The sequence below is a fragment of the Muntiacus reevesi genome, chromosome X, assembly GCF_963930625.1.
Source record: "Muntiacus reevesi chromosome X, mMunRee1.1, whole genome shotgun sequence".
Classification (NCBI taxonomy): Eukaryota; Metazoa; Chordata; class Mammalia; order Artiodactyla; family Cervidae; genus Muntiacus; species Muntiacus reevesi.
This window is the reverse complement of record NC_089271.1, coordinates 90731057-90751879: the sequence shown is the minus strand read 5'-3', so window position 1 is coordinate 90751879 and position 20823 is coordinate 90731057. Positions and strand designations below refer to the sequence as shown.

Here is a 20823-nt window from a genome sequence, read left to right as displayed (position 1 = left end):
CTAAAGATTATATCTGACTCCTTAAGTAGTTCTATTCCGGTGGGAGATAATGTAAGTTTTAAAGTGCACAGACAATGAATATGAATAGTCATTTATGGAAGTAATACAAGTGACTGGAGAAATCTGGGGACTAGAAATCTCAAGGAAGGTCTTTGGAGATATCCCTTGGAGGCAGGAGTGGGACTTGATTGAAATAAATTTTATGATTCTGTGTTTATTCTTCACTATATGTGCATTTTCTTCAAGCATTATTTCTTAGACATACCTAGTGATGCCTACCTAAGTGGTAGATTACCTCTTCCCAGGTTGCCGAAATGGAAAAGAATCTGCCTGCAATGTAGGAGACCTGGATTTGATCCCTGAGTCAGGAAGAACCCCTGGAGAAGGGCATGGCAGGCCACTCCAGTATTCTTGCCTAGAGAATTCCATGGACAGAGAAGCTTGGCAGGCTATAGTCCATGGGGTCCCAAAGAGTTGGACACAACTGATCGACTAATACTTTCACTTTCTTTCAGTGATGCTTACTTAAGTGGTAGATTAAATAATTTTCAGAAAGTATCATTAGACTGTTTACTATTAGACCATAATTTGTTTTCTTACTCTAGCTCCCCTACCTTTTCCAGATTTGTAATGTATCACATTACCACAGTGCTCCATCTATCATTATTGTATTGTATTGTATGTTGATTACCTTAGTTGTAGCTTAAAAGAGCTATGTTCAGAATTTACTGTCCAAGAAAAAACAAGCTGTGTAGAGACTATGCCTTGACCAACAGCTGATACCATTTCCCAATGGGCTACTCCTACTTATGTCACCGAAGAAAATCTCTGAATAGTCAAAAATAAAAAAATATATAGTAATTTACCAAAAACTACTGAACACTTCCATGTACTCTCTCGTTGGAATCTTGGAAAGTGCAATTTCCTTCTTTCCCTGAGGATGGATTCTTATTCACTCTTAAAACAAAGACTTAATATTGCACTGGAGATGATAAATATACACCTATTTGCATGTATGTATTGGCCTGGCCAAAAAGTTTGTTCAGTTTTAAGTAAAAATAAAAAGATGTATTTTTTTTCATTTTCGCCAAGAACTTTATTGAACAACATAATTCACTAACCAAATGAACTTTTTGGTCAACCCAAAATATATGGTAAACTATTATGTTTTTTATATAAACTTATATTCTTGTTTTTCTCTCCCACAATATGTTTTACTTTCCCATTTTCCCCATTCTTTTCTTCAGGAAAGGTTTATGGAAGGGCTTTGTCATTTCCCAAAGCCCAAACACATGAAAGTATCATGCTAGATATAGTTGATGCTCTACAGTAAGCTGTATCTACTTATGGTTTTATTTACATTCAACCTTCTGAAGAGTCAGTGTGTTCAGTATGAGGATTCATGTCTTGCTTCAGTTGTTGGAACTCCTGTGCCACAATCTCTTCAAATATCGCCTTTTGCTTATTCACTCTAGTCTTTCTTTATGGAACTTCTTCCAAGTATATTTTGATAGTTTTCATTTTTTCTGCTATGTCTTCTAGCTTCTCATTCATATTTTGAATCACTTATTGTTTTTATGCTGCATTCTGGATGATTTTTTTGAGATCTATCTTTGAACATTTTAGTTATCTCCTTGCTTTTGAGTTTGCCTCTGCTCAGGCCACATACATTTAACCAGTTCCAGATTAATTTTTATGTTTTTGTCCTTTGGGATTGCTAACATGTAGGAAATGTGATTTCAACCCTACACATTTGGGTGGAACTGTTCTGGATTCTGATAATTCCCATGGGTCTCTTTATCCACCCATAACCTCACATAAAAGACAAGTTTTCTTGTTATTTATCTTTGCTGTGAGAAAAGGTTTTCTAGTCACATTTTAGGTATCAGTTGTACTTCTATGGGATCTGGATTTAGACAGGAGCTCAGTACCAGCTTCCCATCTTCCACTGTCTAGAGTTGTTGCCTTCTGTTACTGTGTGGGATTAAAACCCTGCTCCCCAGCCCGAAAAGCCAATATCCATCTTTTGCCTTTATCTCTGTTTGTCTTTATCTCTTGCTCACTGTTGTTAGTCCCTTCCTTGTTTCTTCGGGATTTCCATTTTGTGATCAGGAGGTTGATTATTTCATGATTATGAGGTTGACTATATTACTACTTTTAGAGGGGAGTAAGTATTCTATCATTTCTGATTTGTCAATGGAAGGGATCAGTGCTGAGTCAGTTCAGTCTACTATTAACTGAAAGTTCCTCAGATAGTTTTGTTGGATTGAATTGTGTAGATGTGGTGCCTCCTAAGAGACATCTTGGGGGAATGCTGTTTTATATTTCTTCCAGTCACATAGTATAGGGTCTTAACAAGCTTTCTGTATCCTAGAATGGCAATGATAGGGAAGCAGAAGAGAAAGTCTTGATTATTCAAGGAAGACACAGAAGCAAATGGAGAGCCATCATATCTGAAGGGGCCACAAAGAGGGAATGAAATTGGTGAATTATGTAGAACAATACTAGAATCACCTGGGCTCTTTCCTTCCAAGGACTCTAAGGCACTCTTATAAGCATCTTTAAATTTAGACACACCATGGAGAAAACGTGGAGAAAACAGATACTGTTTCAGTCACCCCCATGGAATGAGAAGACAGAACAAAAATTGTGTGTTGCTATGGAAAATAAAAAGTTGGTTGTCTTACACACCTGAAGTTGTGGACTGAGATTTATTGTGGTTACACATAAATACATACACACACACACACATATATCTTATATATATATATATATATATATATATATATATATATATATACACACACATGCAGGCATATTTGTATATGGATAGTAAACAAGCTGGAAGGATACACCACAGTGTATTAGAATGGCATTCTGTAGCAATAAGATTGCAAGACATTTATATTGTCTTCTTTACCTAGTTAACTACACTTTTCCTTATTTTAGCTCAAATTTTACTCCCTGGGGAAATGTTTTCTGTCCCCTTTCTACTCCCTCAGAGTGCTTTGATATTCTGCTGTATATTCTTATACACCAGTGTCCCATTCTTTCTTTGCACTTACACAGAATTAAAATTATACATGTACTTGTATGATTACTTGATTAATGTATATCTTCCACTAGTCCATGAGCTTCATGAATGCAAAGATTTAGTTTGTTTTTTTCACCACTGTATTCTCAGTACCTTGCATACACAGTCAATAAAGACTTACTAAATGGATAAATGAATACATTTCTGCATTGTTTGAATACTTTTGCAATGATTGTATTAATTTCATTATTAAAAGAAAATAAAGATTATCCCATTTAGAACAAATATAAACATAGATTTTCTTGGCCAGTAGTTATTTGAGGGTCACACTTCCTATTAAAAATGTGTTGGTAACTATAGCCTGTTTCTCCTGAAAAATCTACATACACCCTCCTTTCATTCCTAACAAAGAACTTTACATATACTTTAGGTATTTATAGATTTGGCCAAGAGAACATCTGGTCTAGGTTTATCAGTGTGTGGTCAGTGGTGAGAGTTTCTTGGACACTGGCCTAAACCTGGCTGAGGGGTGACCATGGAGGAGGTGGAATGGCGAGCAGCAACCTTGCTGCAAGGTAGACTCCTCCTGGGTTCCCAGGAGTTTGGGAATGAGAGGCCTACCAGACTACACTCCTCAGGCTAGGTGGGAGGTAGTAGAATGGCCAGGGGGGAGCTTCTACTCAGGGAAAGAAAAAGCGAGTCTGTGTCACTTCTCTAGGCTACATGGAAACCCTCAGTTGTAGGGGTCTAAGAGAGAGGGATCCCATTCTGGTTTCCATTGGTGGGAACAGTGCTGCCATCTGTGTTGAGGCTGAGTTATCTCTGTGGAAATTTGGGAACGGGATGGAAGGGGCCAAAGGCATTTACTCAGGTTACCACTTTGGTCACCTGTTCATGTTTATTTTTGAGGTGAGCAACAGAGTCAGGTGCAAAGAATGAGAGACTGTGGAATTTGAGAAGGGGTTGAGAGACAGCACCTTATGCCCATCCTGGTGGGACATAATCAGACCATCTTTGCAACTCTTACACTCTCAGCTGCCTGGGCCTCACAGCTCTTTCCTTTGCCCAGAGTTGAATCTCACTGTTTAGAAGGATTCAGTCTGAAAACTTATCAAATAGTTTAAGCACATTTATAGCTCTTCTTACGTGGAAAAATAGTACAATTGTAAAACTTGATTGGATTAAAGCACTTGCATGAAGTGAGGCCTCCCTCTTAAGTTGGAAATATTTCGGGGGGCCATGCTGGATCTTCATTAGGATCTTCCCTGGTGGCTCAGAGGTTAAAGTGTCTGCCTGCAATGCGAGAGACCTGGGTTCGATCCCTGGGTCAGGAAGATCCTCTGGAGAAGGAAATGGCAACCCACTCCAGTATTCTTGCCTGGAGAATCTCATGGACGGAGGAGCCTGGTGGGCTACAGTCCAAGGAGTGATGCATGGGCTGTTTTAGCTGTAGTGTGTGGGCTTAGTTGCCCTTTGGACATGGGGATCTTACTTCCCCTATCAAAGATCAAGCCCACGTCCCCTGTATTAGAAGGTGGATTCTTAACTACTAGACCACCAGAGAAGTCCTGATAAGTGTCCATTTTGATTGAGTGCAGCCATAAGTCTGATTTTGGGCCAATGAATTATGGCAGAAGTGATGTAAGTCACTTCCAGATTTTTTCATATAAGACGTCTCCATGCTTCATCTGTGTTTTCTCCTTTTTCATCCACCAGCTAATAAATGTGCCATAAAACCTCCCTGCTGACCTGAAACATTAACTTGAGACTCTTTTTGTGAGAGAGAAATACTTATTTTTGCTTTTAAAATCTTACTATGTTTTTGAATCTTCTGTTATAACAGTTTTAGCCTTTTATGCTACTATGACGTTGATGGATTTCTTCCCTTCATTTTTTGACTTCAGATAATGAAGATTATACTAATCAAATTCCTTCCTTCATATCACACCATTTGCACTGGTCTAATAAAAATTTTGGAGAAGGCAATGGCAACCCACTCCAGTACTCTTGCCTGGAAAATCCCATGGATGGAGGAACCTGGTGGGCTGCAGTCCATGGGGTCACAAAGAGTCAGACATGACTGAGCGACTTCACTTTCACTTTTCACTTTCATGCATTGGAGAAGGAAATGGCAGCCCACTCCAGTGTTCTTGCCTGGAGAATCCTAGGGACAGCGGAGCCTGGTGGGCTGCCATCTATGGGGTCAAACAGAGTCGGACACGACTGGAGTGACTTAGCAGCAGCAGCAGCAGCAGCAATAAAAATATTTTCCTCTTTTCTTTCTTCATTAATTTACTACTTTGTTTCTTTCATCTCTATTCCTCACTTCCATCTTCCTCCCAACAGGCAATTGTCCTGTTTGGTGTATACATTCTTATTTATTTGAGTTATTTTAGAAATTACATTATTTTGTATGAATGATTTTTAATTTAATAAAGACACAGTGCTGTGGGTCTTATTCTGTTTTTTTTTTTCCCACTCAGCAGTATTTTTTTTTAATGTTCAAGTTATTCTGGATACATTTATTCTGTAGTTTCCAACTTTTGCTTAATGTACTAAAGTGTTCATCCACTCTAATTTACTTCATTTTCCTAGAAATAGATTCTAGACTGCTTCCAACTCCTTACTACCTCAAACACTGAAATGATTGTCCTCTTATATGTCCCCTTATGGACTTGTGTAAGAAGTGTTCTGGAATATAAAAATGGAATTGCTAGGCCATAGGGCATATGTGTGGGCTTCCCTGGTGGTTCTGATGGTAAAGAATCTGCCTGCAATGCAGGAGATCCAGGTTCAGTCTCTGAGTCAGGAAGATCCCCTGGAGAAGGGAAAGGCTACCCACTCAAGTATTCTTGCCTGGAGAATTCCATGGACAGAGGAGCCTGGTGGGCGACAGTCCATGGGGTCACAAGAGTCAGAGATGACTGAATGACTAACACACACACACACACACACACACACACACACACACATACACATGGCATGTGTGTAGTTAATTTGATTAAATACTGTCAGGTTACTTTTTGGAATAGCAGATACAGTCTAAAATCTAATTAGCTGCCTGTATGTGTAAGAGTTCCTATTACCCTTGCACCCTCACTAGCAATTGACATGTCCTAGCTTTTGAATTGCTAGCCAAATAGGTGTAAATGTACATGCATCCTCTGCTTTTCAAATGTTCACTTTTACAAAAGACTTAGGTTAGTACCTCTTTCTGCTAACAGAAAGAAATATGAAGAAGATTTTGCTTTTATGGAAAAATGGAGAAAAATGAAAACAGCAGTTCAGGGTTTGTTTTGTAGCAAACCATTGTAGAGACAGCGTGCACCCAGAACATCAAACTCTTTCTCCCGAAGCTACACTCAGCATCTCCCGAAACTTTGAAATGTATCTGTAAGCTTCTGTGTTTTACCTCATTTATTTTGTGCAACCGTTAGCAAGATGTGTCCTAAGGTGATTATTTCTTCACTTTAGACCATTTCTGTTTACAAAACACTGTACTTTGGAAGAATGGGGAAAACCTGTATTTATAATTGTATTTTAATGAACAATTACCTAATTAATGATGAGTTTGAACATCTTTTCATGTATTTTTAAGCATTTTGGTTTCCCTCTTCTCTTAGGTATGTATACATGTGTGCTAAGTCACTTTAGTCACGTACTACTCTTTGCGACCCTATGGACAGTAGCCCGCCAGGCTCCTCTGTCCATGGGATTCTCCAGGCAAGAATACTGCAGCGGGTTGCCATGCCCTCCTCCAGGGGATCTTCCCAACCCAGGGATAGATCCTGTGTCTCTTATGTCTCCTCCACTGGCGGGTGGGTTTTTTACTCCTGAGCCACTGGAGAAGCCTTCTCTAGGTATACTTTTCATGTATTTTGCCAATTTACAATGGTGTGTTCCTGTCTTTTTCTTTTGGTACAAAAGTACTTTGCATATGCTAGATAGAAATCCTTTGTTAGTTTAAGATATCACAAATATCTTTTTTCTGTCATCTTTTAACTTTGTTCATGGTGCCCTTTATTGAATAGAAATTCTTATTTTATGTAATAAAATATTACAGAAATATTTAAATATTACATAAATATATATGTTTGTAATATTTATGTAATACTTAAATATTTAAAATTAAATATTAAACTTTTTTTGCCTTCAGGTATGTATTTCGGAGGTTTTGTTTAAGAAATTATTATCCATTTCAGCTGAAGCTGAAACTCCAATACTTTGGCCACCTAATGTGAAGAACTGACTCCTTGGAAAAGACCCTGATGCTGGGAAAGATTGAAGGCGGGAGGAGAAGCGGACGACAGAGGATGAGATGGTTGGATGGCATCACTGACTTGATGGACCTGAGTTTGAGCAAGCTCTGGGAGTTGGTGATGGACAGGGAATCCTGGTGTGCTGCAGTTCATGGGGTCGCAAAGAGTTGGACACAACTGAGAGACTGAACTGATCCCATTCTCTGCCACAGAGATATTCTCTTATCTTAACTTTGTAAATTTAACTTTATATTTTGAAACAATTATAGATTTACAGGAAGTTGTAAGGATAATACAGAGAATTATTCTGTTTTCTTCATAGTTTTCCCCAATCTGATATCAAATTTAGAAAACTGACACTAGTACAATGTTTATATATAGTTCTATGCCATTTTCTCTCACCATTGCAACCAAGATTCGAAACTATTCTGTCACCACAAAGATCTCCTTTGTATTTTCTTTCTAGTCACACACACACTCCCCCTCACCATCCCTTACTCCCTATTCTCCATTTCTATTGTTTTTTTATTTCAAGAATGTTATATAAATTGAATCACACAGTGTGTGAGGGTTTTTTTTTTTTTTAAGATTGGCTCCCCGTCCTCCACTCAGTATAATCCTCTTGAGATCCACTCAAGTTGTTGTGTGTATTAATAATAGTTCATTCTTTTTATAGCCAAGTAGTATTCCATGGTATGGATGTATCATGGTTTGTTTAACTATTCATGTATTTTTTTATCTTTAATAATGCCTCTGTCTTAAAACCTATTTTGTATTATAAATTAATTTGGCTATTAATTTCCTTTTGGTTAGTGTTTACATAGTATATTTTTCTAACTTTCACTTTCAAAGTTTCTGCATTCTTATTCTTTATCATGTATATTGGGTTTCTAAAAATCAGACAAAATCTTTAAGCTAGTAAGTTTAGCCCATTTTTACCTATTATTTTTATTAATACGTGTGAACTACATGCTTTCTCTCTCTCTCTCTCTCCCTTTTTTTTTTTTTCTTTTTTGAGGTTTCACTTTTCTCATTTCTCATCTTCTTTGGATTAAATCATCCTTAGTGCATTTTTCCCTTTAATGCATTAGACATTTTATGCTATCTATTATTTTAGTGGTCACTCTTCCAATTTTATCATTCATATCTAACTTCAGTCTAGAGTTAATCAATTATATTAAGAATAGGTGGGGGAAAAAAAGAATAGGTGAGAGTCCCAATTGTGATTAATTTGGACTGACATAAACTTCTTGGACATACTCAAAATCTGTAAAATCTACAATTCTTTTCTTTTTTGTTGTGATAATGCAGTATCATCCTCAGACCTAGGGTGTTTTCATATTTGAAAGTATGAGTCTCAGTGAAGGCATGAGACAAATTGCTATTTATTTTCCTTATAAGTAGGGCACAGAGCTAACTATTTTTAAAAGGCCCAGAAAGGCTCAGAATTTCCCAGATCACCTACTCAAACTACCAGTTTTCCCCGTTTTACTAAAGAAATTTGATAAATGGTACATTCAACTGATATAACAATTAAGTAAAGAAAAAGGCCAATTTCTAACTCATTCTTCAAGTTGTCTCTGTCTGACAGCTTTAAATGGAGAAAGATTCATGCAGTAGGATTTTGTAATTGCTCTATTTTATCTTTTGCATTGAATTAGGTATTCCACAGTTTAGTCTATTCATTGTTTTCACTGGAATTTGCTCATTGATTTTAGAAACAACCATCTGATCCCACTCAAATCCTCTTCTCCATGGTTCTTGTCACCTAGAATGTATTGTCAGAGGGAAAGGACTCTCAGTTAATTGTAGGCTATTAGTTTTCAATGCCAGGTTGTGGAACAAATCCTTATTTGCCTTTTGCCCACCTCAGCCCAAATAACTCATGTTTTCTTGAGGCTCTGTTGCTTACTAACCCACTTCTGTTCTTACTCTTTGTCTGTAGACTTTTGTTTAAGCACAAGAAATGAATTTAAGGAAAGATGCTGTGATATATCTTACAAGTAATGGGAAAATTGAATACCTGGCCTGATAAATGATGAAAACAAGTGCAACTCAGGGACTCCAAGAGCAGGAGTTTGTATCACTTCATCCTTGTGCTCTACCACTAAAATGACAGCCCTATATCCTCAACTTTTGCATTTGTCAGTTCATATTCTTTAAAAATAATAAAAAAAGACCATGAAAACTTATTGATCCAATTGATTTCCCAGACCAATAAGTTAAAGCAAGGAAGGTAAGACTTTTCAATGCAAATTTGGTTGTGAGAATTGCCCCCACTTCAACGATGCCCTGGACACACGATGTCAAAGGTAAAAACTATAGTATGACAGAATGTCTAGGAATGTTTCAACAATTGTACGTCAGTAGTAATAGAACACTATGTAGCTGCTGCTCAGTTCCTGGTGCCTACTGTCATAATTTTACCAGGGTAAGTCTTTCCAAAGAGCTACCTTTTTAAGTCTCAGCACCACCTGGACTATGCTGTTGATCATTCTCATGTGATGTGACCTAAGACACAAAAACTCAGACTTTAGGAAATGAAATATTTGCCTATTGTGTGATTCTTAGCTCATTCATAAGTCCAGTCTACATGTCTCTGCATGGGAATAGGTTCCATCTGAAGGCAGTGGAAATTTCCACTGCTAATGAGAGCAAAGGAAGCTGGTTGGATTACCCTCATAGCTGGGATCCAGCCAAGAGACATTAATACATCCATCTTCAGTATATAAGCTCAGATACCATCTCTACTTCATGGAGAAGACATTACTATTCCAGGACTGACAACTTTTCAGATTCTCCTTATTAACGGTTCTAACAATCTGGAATCTAGCCTCACCCAAGGTCATGTCATTACCAGAGCAATGATATTTTTTTATTACATGACCACAGGTTTGATGTCATATGGGCTACAATGGTCACAGTAAAACTGAGTAAGACCAACATTAGACCCAGTGTCCTCCATCATTTCTCTCCTAAAAGGAGAAAAAGAAAAAAGGCTTTCACATTCATTGTTATCACTACTGATCTCTTCAAAAAGTCCTTAAGTATTATGAGCTGTCAAGCCTATGGCTGTGGATACAAGCTTTCCAAAATTCTAATTTTGCTTGAAAGTTCAAATTTTATTGTTGGTGGCAAATATCGTCAACTGTTTTCCTTGAAGTTTCACTTCATTCATTTTCAAGAAAATGTCTACCCAGTATCCAAGTCTGAAAAACCACAGTCTTTCTGCCAGTCATCCTTTCAAGTGAAAATGGTGTTACACATCAAAAGCAGCTAATTCAGGCACAATTCAAATGATTGTGTAAACATTTTCCTTTGAGACAACCATTGTATTACGCTATGCAGCAGAAGTGCTTTTTGCATCCTTCGATTACACAGAATTTTTAAAAGATATGCACTCAAGCATCAAGATTTAATTAAAAATATAATTTTATTATAAATAGAGCTCCATTAAAGACATTTTAAAATGAAACTGGATTACAAGAATTTGTTGAGTGTGTGGGTACAAAGAAATTAATCACTACTAGTACAGTTTGGAGACACTGCCTTGATCTGTGCTGAGGCACCAGAAATTTAACCCACCATTGCTTTGTTTTGAAAATAATTTTGATCTTACAGTTCCAGGGACCTGTAGTGGTCTGTGAACTACACATTAAGAACCACTGATGTACAATGATTCCAATTCTGTGTAAAAATACATTGTGTTGACATAATAAACATCAACATTCAGAAAACTAAGATCATGGCACCTGGTCCCATCACTTCATGGCAAATAGATGGGGAAATAATGGAAACAGTGACAGACTTTACTTTCTTGGGCTCCAAAATCACTGCAGATGGTGACTGCAGCCATGAAATTAAAAGACCCTTGCTCCTTGAAAGAAAAGTTTTGATAACCTAAGCAGCATATTAAAAAGTAGAGACACTATGCCAACAAAGGTCTGTCTAGTCAAGCCTTTGGTTTTTCCAGCGGTCATGTATGGATGTGAGAGTTGGACTATAAAGAAAGCTGAGTGCCAAAGAATTGATGCTTTTGAACTGTGGTGTTGGAGAAGACTCTTGAGAGTCCCTTGGACTGCAAGGAGATCCAACCAGTCCATCCTCAAGGAAATCAGTCCTGAATATTCACTGAAAGGACTGATGCTGAAGCTGAAACTCCAATACTTTGGCCACCTGATGCGAAGAACTTACTTCTTGGAAAAGACCCTGATGCCGGGAAAGATTGAAGGTGGGAGGAAAAGGGGATGGCAGAGGATGAGATGGTTGGATGGCATCACCGACTCAATGGACATGAGTTTGAGCAAGCTCAGGGAATTGGTGATGGACAGGGAGGCCTGGCATGCTGCAGTCCACAGGGTCACAAAGAGTCAGATACAACTGAGCTGAACTGAACTGAACTGAAAGAATCTTCACTGACTTTTTTGACTGATGCCACAGACTTACATATGGTGAATGTCTTTTCATGCCAATAATATAAAAGTACATCGCAGTTTTAATAATAGTTTTATAATATTTTACTGTGTGGACATACTCTTGCATAATATTTTATGTGTGGACATACCTATTGTTTAGTCAATCCCATGGTGCTAGCCATTTAAGTTGCTTCTATTTTTTCTTAGAAACATTGGTCAACTGTGTATAATTGATATTTCTCTGCATACAATTATTTATTTCTCTAGGGAAAAAAAAAATCCTACAAGTACAATGCTCCGCCGAAAGGCAGGTACATCTTTAGAGCTTCTTATGTAGATTACCAAATTGCCATCTAGATAAGTTGTACCAATATATATGCCAACTTGTCCATTTTCTATGTGCTCCCCCTCCCAGGAGTCCCTATCTCTATTTCTGCCACAGCCTCCCATATACTTGCTCCAAAATGAAGATTTTATGAGAGATGTCAGGAAAGCAGGCTGGGTTTGGAAAAATCTCTGCGACTTCTCCCATTTTCTTCTTTCATAGCTTCACTGGGCCAGGGAGTAGAGGAAGGAAGATCTTCCTGCTCTTAAGTCAACTCAGGGGTGGGGGTGGAGTTCCTATAAATGCCTCGCCACTTCCTCTCTTCTAAAAGAAGATTGATCTAAACCTCTAACTTGAGAGGAGTGGGGAAATCACTCTTTGCACACAAGATTCTTTTTGTCACACTTCTCTTTCACATCATTATTAACGGTAACTCAAACAAACCAACCAAAGAAAGAAAGAAATGGTAACTCGTTCTGACATTACTTGATTGCCAGAATTGCCCAAGAAAGAGGGCTTTCTTTGTCAGACCCTGCACAAGATCATACAGTCCTTTCTCTCTGTCAACCTAGAGACAAGACAGCAGATTTTGGTAATTTTTTGAAAAGCACCTCTTATCATTTCCTAACCTTTCCAATAGTCACCACCCTATTTCACTCCTCATCATCTTATGCTTGGTTTGTCATACATGCTTGCATGCTGAGTCACTTCAATAGTGTCCAACTCTGTGCAGCCCTATGGACCATTGCTTGTCAGGTTCCTCTATCCATTGGATGCTCCAGGCAAGAATACTGGAGCGAGTTGCCATGCCCTCTTCCAGAGGATCTTCCCAACCCAAGGATCAAACCTGCATCTCTTATGTCTCCTGCATTGGCAGGCAGGTTCTTTACCATTAGCACTGCCTGGGAAGCCCCCTGGTTTTATCATAACTTCTTAACAAATGTCTCCACACCTAACGCCATCCCAGCTCCAGCCCATTTTGCACATTGCCCCATTATTTTTCCTTTTGCCAAAAGTGTCCAGTAACTCCCAGAAAATGACAAGATACTTCAATATTCCAGCTTTCAGTTCAGGATCTTCCCCAAACTTTTCACACCCTAAATTTCCACCTTAGTCTCTGATCACTTCTCTTCCCACAGTTTCCATTCCAGGCAAACTGGTTAACTTCCTGTCACTGGAACAAATTTGCATGTCTTTCTTCAAGCCCTTTCCCCTCCTGGAATGCCCTTCCATATTTTCTCATGTTGCCCTTTGGGGCCCACCTTAAGTGTGCCCTTCCTCCTTGAAGCTTCCTACCAACCTCTGCTTTGTTTAAACAGATAGCATATATTTGACAATAAGCATATGCCCAAGTACTGTTAGTAATCCTTTTGTATTTGTGTACCTTACCTCTCCAGCTAGATTTTATTTTTTATAATTGAGTCCATTTTAATGAAAGAAAAATATTTTTAGACATGAGTAAGTTTGGATAAAAAATGCATTTAGTTCATCTAAGTAGTGGTTGGCATCACAATTAAAAAAAATTTGATACCCCTAATGCTAATTTAAGAGATGTTTTAAACATCTTAAATTATGAAAAATTCCAGCTAGATTTTATATTCAAGCAAGAAAACCATTCTTTTAATCGATTGAAACATACAATTTTATTAATGATACACAAATGAAGTCTTTGGTGAATAAATTCAAGTCAAAACAGATGATAGAAGTATAGGCTATTCATGATGAACAGGTTCACTGTCAATTCACATAGAGGAATCAGTAAAAATATTTCTATTCAAGCAGCACGATTAATGTCACAGATGTGTTTTCAGGACAAGAGGACTGTTTATTTGGTATTCATAAAATGGTTCAGCTTAAGCTGGAGATAGTCACAGATAACATCACTCTGATTGATACATTATTCAAAACTGGCAGCTGAAAGGATCCCTATACTATATGAGAGGGTGGAAAAGCAGTAACTTTCAATTTTCATTGCTCTCAGACTGCAAAACCTGACATTTCTTCAAGTTTTCGAGAGCACATAGACAATCAGAATTTGTCCACTAGTTTTATAACTTTCACTTTCACCAAGAGGTCATGGTGATCTGCTAAGGCTCGAATTTTCTTAACGCACACTCCAGATGCAGTACATAGGTAAAAAAGGGAGCCTTTATTGAATTCTCTGTAGTTGAATACTTCTGCCCTGAGATTGTCATAGATGATCTCAAATAGAGTCAGGGCATTAATAAGAATTTCTGATTCCACATAAGAATTGTAGAGGGAACTAAATGATGATGGCACTTGGGTACTGAGTAGTTTTTTTAACATATCTGGATTTTCAGCAAAATTCGAAAGTATTTTCAAAATCTCAACCTTGATTTTTCCACCTCCCTGAGATAACAAACGGAAAAAGTTTGCAATAGAATTGACAAGCAGGTGCTGGTAGTCATTAGTAATAGTCATGTTTGTTAAAAATTTTAATCCAACTACCTGTACTGCTGAGTTCAGGTTAGAGGCCATGATGTCATCCATCACTTTATTCATGTATATCTGAAGCCGGCCCTGATTTTCATAATTCTCACTCAGGTTATTCATGGCCATTAAGGCTTTTTCCTTAATGTGAGGATCGGTTTTGTTGATCATGTTGGCAATAATTGGGAGGCCTCCCAACTTGCGAATTGTGTCTTGGTTGCATGAATAATTGGCATTATTGCTCAGAGTGAGCAAAGCTACCTGTTGGATGAAAGGATCATCTGATTTTTGAAGCAAAGCAAGGACTTTCCTGAGATCTCGGACACCCAGAATCTCATCAATTTCATAAGGAAAGGGGCGCTTCTGCATGGGAACAGGTCTCCTCCCTTTCCCTTTCTGCTGGGTCTCAGGCTCAGAGTCTGATTCTGATTCTGTGTCTGTCCATCCAGACTCTCCTTCCTCAGAATCAGGAACCTCTGCCAGGAATGCCTGGCCCCCATTAGCAGACGCTGCCGCGGCTGCCGCAGCCCCATCTCCAGGCCGGAAGCCCAGCCCCAGTTCATCTACTTCAACCTTATTTTTCTTGCCCTTGCCCTTGCCTCCAGTCCGGGACCTGGTTACACCCTTAGCTCCACCTTTGGGTATAGCTCCAGTAGCTGACCCAGCCTTAGGTATAGCCCCAGTATGAGCCCCGGGGGTTGCTTTCTTAGGTGCTGCTGCTGTTTTAGAGGACCCTGAAGGCCCAGGAGCCTCTGCAGCCCCAGAAGGCGCTGCTACCCCTAAAGTCGCTGCTGCCCCAGTAGGCATTGCTGGTATGGAAGCCTCCACTGCCTCTGTAGGTTGTGATGCCTCAGTAAGAACTGGCACCCCATGAGGCACCACTGGTGCCCTGGGAGCCTCTGCTGTGCCAGGGGCTTCTGCTAATTTAGGAGCCCCAACCATTGCAGGAGCCTTCGCAGCTGAGGGAGCCATTGCCTCCCAGAGAGATGGTGCCACTGCAGAAGCCACCGTGGCTTCTGATTCAGCTTTAGGCCCCACCCGAGCCCGTTCTGGCTCCTGGGCCTTATTTCCTGCCCCACTCTGGGTCTCGGCACTGGATGCAGCTGGGACCACTGCTTCAGCTCGAGCAGTGTCCAGAGCAAAGGATTCATCCTGAGCCCTTTCCTCTGCCCCAGTGCGGACTGGGGCTGGAGGACTGAATCCTGGCCCAAGGTCAATTGTGAATCCAGCCCTTAGTCCAGCTCTAGCCCTGGTTCCAGTCTCAGCCACAGCCCTGGTCCTGGGTTTAGCCAGTCTCTTCTTCATCATATGGTTTCTTCCCCTGGCATATTTGTAGACACAGTACCAGGCACTGGCCCCAATGACTATCCCAGCAGCTACGCAACCAGCATCCCGAACGCGGCTCATGATGCAGCTGGAGTTAATTCTCTGATCCAGATGTGCCCAAGCGGGGTGCGTGCAAGTCCAGGTGAGGCGCTTCAGCTCAGGCTCGAAATTCTGATGAGGCTGAAATCAAAGCAGGACCTGGGAGTGAAGGATAAAAATGAGGCTTAGGGCTGGCTCACTTCATGCCTAGCCAGGCCTACTTACAGACGAGTCTGGGGACATAATGCTTGTTGGGTGGGCCAGTACCCAGATATAGGTGTCCAGGCCTCTGTGTGCTGCTTCAGGTCCCTGGTTGTCTGACGTTTTCTCCATCTTTATCCCTAGCCCACCCTGCCCAATATCAACACACCTAATTTCCCAGCACCTAAATGGGCGATGAGAGGCCAAATAGACTTCAGGAAAGTCGGTAGAGAGCCAGAAGGAACCCTAGATTCTTTTCCGATTCCCTCACCCACACCCCAAATATTCCCAGGTGATGCCCATACACTTACCAACTTGCTGGGAGAGCAGGAGCAATTTGCTCTTTTCCACCAGGCTTACAGTTGTGTAGGGCCCAAAAGGCAGAGAGACCTGTGGAAAGATCCCAGAAAGGGGGTTTTGGGCACCTTTGTAGATGGATTCTCTTCTTCTCTTGATTTGAACCCCTGTGAGTAAGTTTCTCCCTCCCAGGGCTCCTCTTTCCTACCATATCTCTTCCTCCTCAAACCCTGATTTAAGAAGGCAAATGCCACACCCCTTTGGCTTCACCAAAAAGAACACGTCCAGGGCAAGTGTTTCTTGTAAAGTGGGAGAAGATGAGGGAAGAGAAACCTCTGGCCCCAATTTCTGCTCTGGTTTCTGCCGCATCCATACAAGGGGTTCCCAGACAGTTCCCAGCCCCCCTCACACTGACCTCCAATGATTCAGGGCTGTTTCTCTTTCCCTCAGTTCAGTTACAGCTTCATCCTAAAGATAGACTGAAGAGCAGAAATACAGACAGCAAAACGTTGGAGACTGAGAGCCTGGAGGATGGAACTGACTCAAAACAAGAGTCCCCAGTTGCTTTTTAGCATTCACAAACCAGAATGACAAAGGGCTTCCACCTCTCAACTCCCTCAACTCTTCTCATCCCTCCCCTCCCACCCTAAACCCCGCCCCTGCGCAGACTCCCCAGGCACTCAACCCCTCCTTCCCTTCGCCCCGCCCCCGCCCGCCATTTCTCCCAGACGGCCACACCCCTTCTCCTGCACCGAAACAGGAGGGGGCGGGGCGAGGGTGCCGCGGAGGCTGGTTGGGTCGCTGGACTAAGGGCCAAACAATCTAGCATCTCCCTCGTATGACCACCCATCTTTCATGCTCCAGCCCCCAGGCCTGGCATCAGCCAGCAACTGGACCCCAGTGTTTGCCCTTTCGGTTTGAGGGTCGTGATTCTCCACTGTTTCTCTGCTCTGGGCTCCGCTTCCCACCCCCCCATCGCAAACCCCCGTTAACCGCCATTTCTCCCGCCAGCGTACCCGAACTCCTTTTTCAGGACTGAAAAAACAGGGGTGAAGGGCTGTATGGGCCAGTGATGTCTGGAAAGCAGCCTAGGACCTAGCACAGCGGGTTCTCTCAGGGTCTTCCTGTAAAGCCCAGAGCCAACCCGCCATCTCCCCTACAAATGCTGTCACACCCATTTCCTAGCACCCCAAAGGACTGGGGGCCGGCCGGGGAGGAGGGTGTAGGGGCAGTGGTCGAGGGAGGTATCTGAAAAGTGAGAGTGGGAGTGAATAAGCCGGATTGTTTACTAATTGCGTGCCCCTCGGATCACCCTTTCCCCAACCTCCCCACTGGCCTTATATGCGCTGCCACGTTTATTTCTCTTCCCTCCTCCTCTCAAAACTGTATGGGATGTGGGGTGCGGGGCCTGAGTGTCAGAAACAAAACCAGAAAAACACTGGCTGAGAGAGGAAGTGAGCGGATTCTCTGCAAGTATGTCTGCGTCTTTATGTTCCCCCCTCCCCCGCTCCCCGCCGCCCACCAAAATGAGCTGCGACTAAGCGCTGGGGTCTGGAGAGTCGGCCAGGGGCGGGCGAGGTGGAGATACCCGCGGCCTCAGACTCCCGCATCTCTGTGCTACCCCCTATTCAGGGGTGCCGGGTCATGGCCACCCTCACACCCACCTGCCCGGATCTGGGGGGATTTTCTCCTCCTCCTCCGCGCCTGGGTTAAACGCACGGCAGTGCACAGCGCAATAGAGTTGGTACCCAGAGGAGAACGGAGGACGGCGGTCAGAGCTTTAAGTATCTTTGCTAACGTCAGCTCCTGGTCACGTGAGGGCTGCAACGCCAGTAAGCTTGGGGCCCCAATTTCCACTCCCACCGAGAGCAGGAGCCCCTCCTTTACCCCCACTAGCACCTCACCCTACCCCATCAGGTAGTGTCACTCTTTTTTTTTTTTTGTTTTTTTTGGTCTTTACCACAAGTAGCCTGTTCTCCCTGTGTTCTCTGGTTACCGGAGAGGGGATGGCATCTTCTTGAAGGGCTATTGACAATTTTTTGTTTTTTGTCGGGGAATTCTCTCATCCTTTCTTGAGCAGCTAAACACTCTCCCCTCGCTCCACCCCCAGTCCCCCAGGCACTACTGCCCACAGTCGGACCCCTGCTCCAGTATAGGTAAGGGCTAGAGTGTCAGAAAGGAGATAGGGAATGGTAGTGCGGTCTTTACTTCTGTAATACTTCTCTGCTTTCTTTTGTTTTGTTTTGTTTTTAAGCTGCTATCACCCTTTATTATTATAGTAAGAAAATATAAGAAAACAAGAATTCAGTGTGGGAAGCAGCAGCAACAACAAAAAAAGAGTAGACATGTTCTAGAAAAAAGATCTCCCACTAATATTGAAAGGCACCATTAATTTTGGTTAATTTTTACCACATAGAAAATTCTATTGGCTGCATAGGAAATAGTTTTCAAAGCATGGTAAGGTATTTGCATATCTAAAAATGGAATTTTTCTCAACAAGTTAAGTGTGTTTCCATACCATCAGTAAATTGATCTATGGAGAGATGTTCAGTTGTCTGATCTTATTTATTTTGGACAAATAATATCCTACTTTTTCTCCTTCTGGGACAGATTTTAAGTTGGATAAATAAATGATCCTGTCTTGTTCTGGTAGAGAAGCACATTTATTTCATGTTCCCAAACCGTTGCTGCCTGCTGTGTGAACCTCTTGAAATTTGATGGCTGCAACCATGACAGTTTTGATCACCTATCCCTGGATCAGGTTCCAGTTTTGTGATTCAGCTCTGGGCAAAAAGAATAGCTCTTGTACGAAGAAAATGATGGATATGAGGGATGCAGATATGGTCAACTCCTTCCAGTCCAGTCAAGAGTGGAGGGAGGAAGGCACTTGCCCTCCCACCTCTCCTATATTCCAGTGCCTCTCATCCTCTGGCATCTGACTTTGTTGCTTACCTCAAAAGTATATATGGACAGGTGACTAAGGTGGTAAATGTCATATTTACTCAGATGACCAACTTGAGTAAGTGCCTTTGGCTTCCTTCCTCCCTCCCTCACAGCAGTAACTTAGGGATTCAGAGAAAGGATTGCTGTTCCCACCTACCCCTGCAGTCGAGGGTTTCCATGAAGGTTGCTGGGGAAAAGCACCCAGGCCTGCCTGCCCTGCTTTGCCCTGATTCACGGTGGCCCAATTAACCTTGTTCCTTATGCTGTCTGCTGCTACCACCTGACCTGAGAGGTGCAGCCTGGTTGCCTCTCACCTCTGGCCACCTTACCTCAGGGCATCCAGGGGGAACCCAGCCTTGCTGCTGGGTCACTGCCCAAAGCCCACAACTACCAAGGTACTTCCTCAGCCAAATGTATGCCTGGGCCCCAGATATTCTCCCCACTGACCATCCTAATTAACCCAGAGTAAGTGTTTTCAACTGGTCACCTGTATTCTACGTGAATTGTATGCAAGGTTTTGTTTTTGAGTGTATGTGTGATTAAATGCATTTTGGGGGAGGGGGGAAGGGGGGAGAATAAAAGTCATTGACCTCCTCAGTTTTCCAAGGGATCTTGGGTCCCTGCCCTATATATTAAGAATATATACAATGACCAAGAGAGTCTGCATTTCTAAAAGAGTCCAGATTAGGAATATCCTGTTTTTTTTCTAGTAATAAAAGTAATGTACATATATGTGAGTACTAAGTTGCTTCAGTTGTGTCCAACCATGTGCGACCCTATGGACTGTATCCTACTAGGCTCCTCTGTCCATGGGATTCTCCAGGCAAGAATACTGGAGTTGGTTGCCATGTCCTCCTCCAGGGGATCTCCCCAACCCAGGGATTGAACCCACAGTCTCTTATGTCTCCTGCATTGGCAGGCGGGTTCTTTACCACTAGTGCCACCTGGGAAGCCCCAGTGTATGTATAAATTAGTGGTTACAAATATTCAAAACAATAAGGAAATGTATAGTATTCAGGGAGAGAGCTCCATGATCTCTTTTCCATTGTTAGTTGCTGCTAAAGATTCCCAGCTTTCTTTTTATGCACATATTAGTAAGTGCATTTGTTGTTACTAATCAACTTCTGAATAGAACAAGAATAAACAATAATCATTTGGAATTTGTATTGTAATTGCAATAAATCTGCAGATTAATTTGAGGAATATTAGCATCTTAACATTGAGACTTCCCCTCCAGAAAAATATGTCTCCATTTTGCTCAGATCTATTTTTATGTTTGTTAATCAAATATTGTAAGTTTCTTCAGCTAAGTAATTCCTATTAATTGTTAGATTTTTCCTAGGTATTAGCAGTTTATGTTGCAGAAATGCTATTCCTTTCTCCAATTATAATTTCTTAAAGGTGATCTTCTGCTTAAGGAAAATGTTCTACTATTATATAGTTATTTTGTATCTGCCAGTTTCTGTGTTCTGTCTGATTGATTCCAATTCTTTTCTGGTGATGCTTTTGGTTTTTCCAGGTATGTATACATAA

The 20823-nt window shown here is 41.3% G+C and overlaps 1 protein-coding gene across 3 annotated transcripts; it reads right to left on the bottom strand.

Moving 5' to 3' along the window:
* Positions 1–13663: 13663 nt before the first annotated feature.
* Positions 13664–18128, bottom strand: ARMCX2 (armadillo repeat containing X-linked 2). 3 transcript variants are annotated; one of them, XM_065915212.1, is made up of 4 exons: positions 18012–18128; positions 16763–16826; positions 16362–16440; positions 13664–16008 (listed from the first exon to the last, which is right to left on the bottom strand). In XM_065915212.1, the coding sequence occupies exon 4, from the start codon at positions 15889–15891 to the stop codon at positions 14062–14064; it is 1830 nt and encodes a 609-aa protein (XP_065771284.1). In that variant the 5' UTR covers positions 15892–16008; positions 16362–16440; positions 16763–16826; positions 18012–18128; the 3' UTR covers positions 13664–14061. The 3 variants fall into 3 exon arrangements, with proteins under 3 accessions (XP_065771284.1, XP_065771286.1, XP_065771287.1); XM_065915214.1 differs by lacking the exon at positions 18012–18128 and adding an exon at positions 17364–17425; XM_065915215.1 differs by lacking the exon at positions 16763–16826 and having other exon boundaries at positions 18012–18111.
* Positions 18129–20823: the final 2695 nt, after the last annotated feature.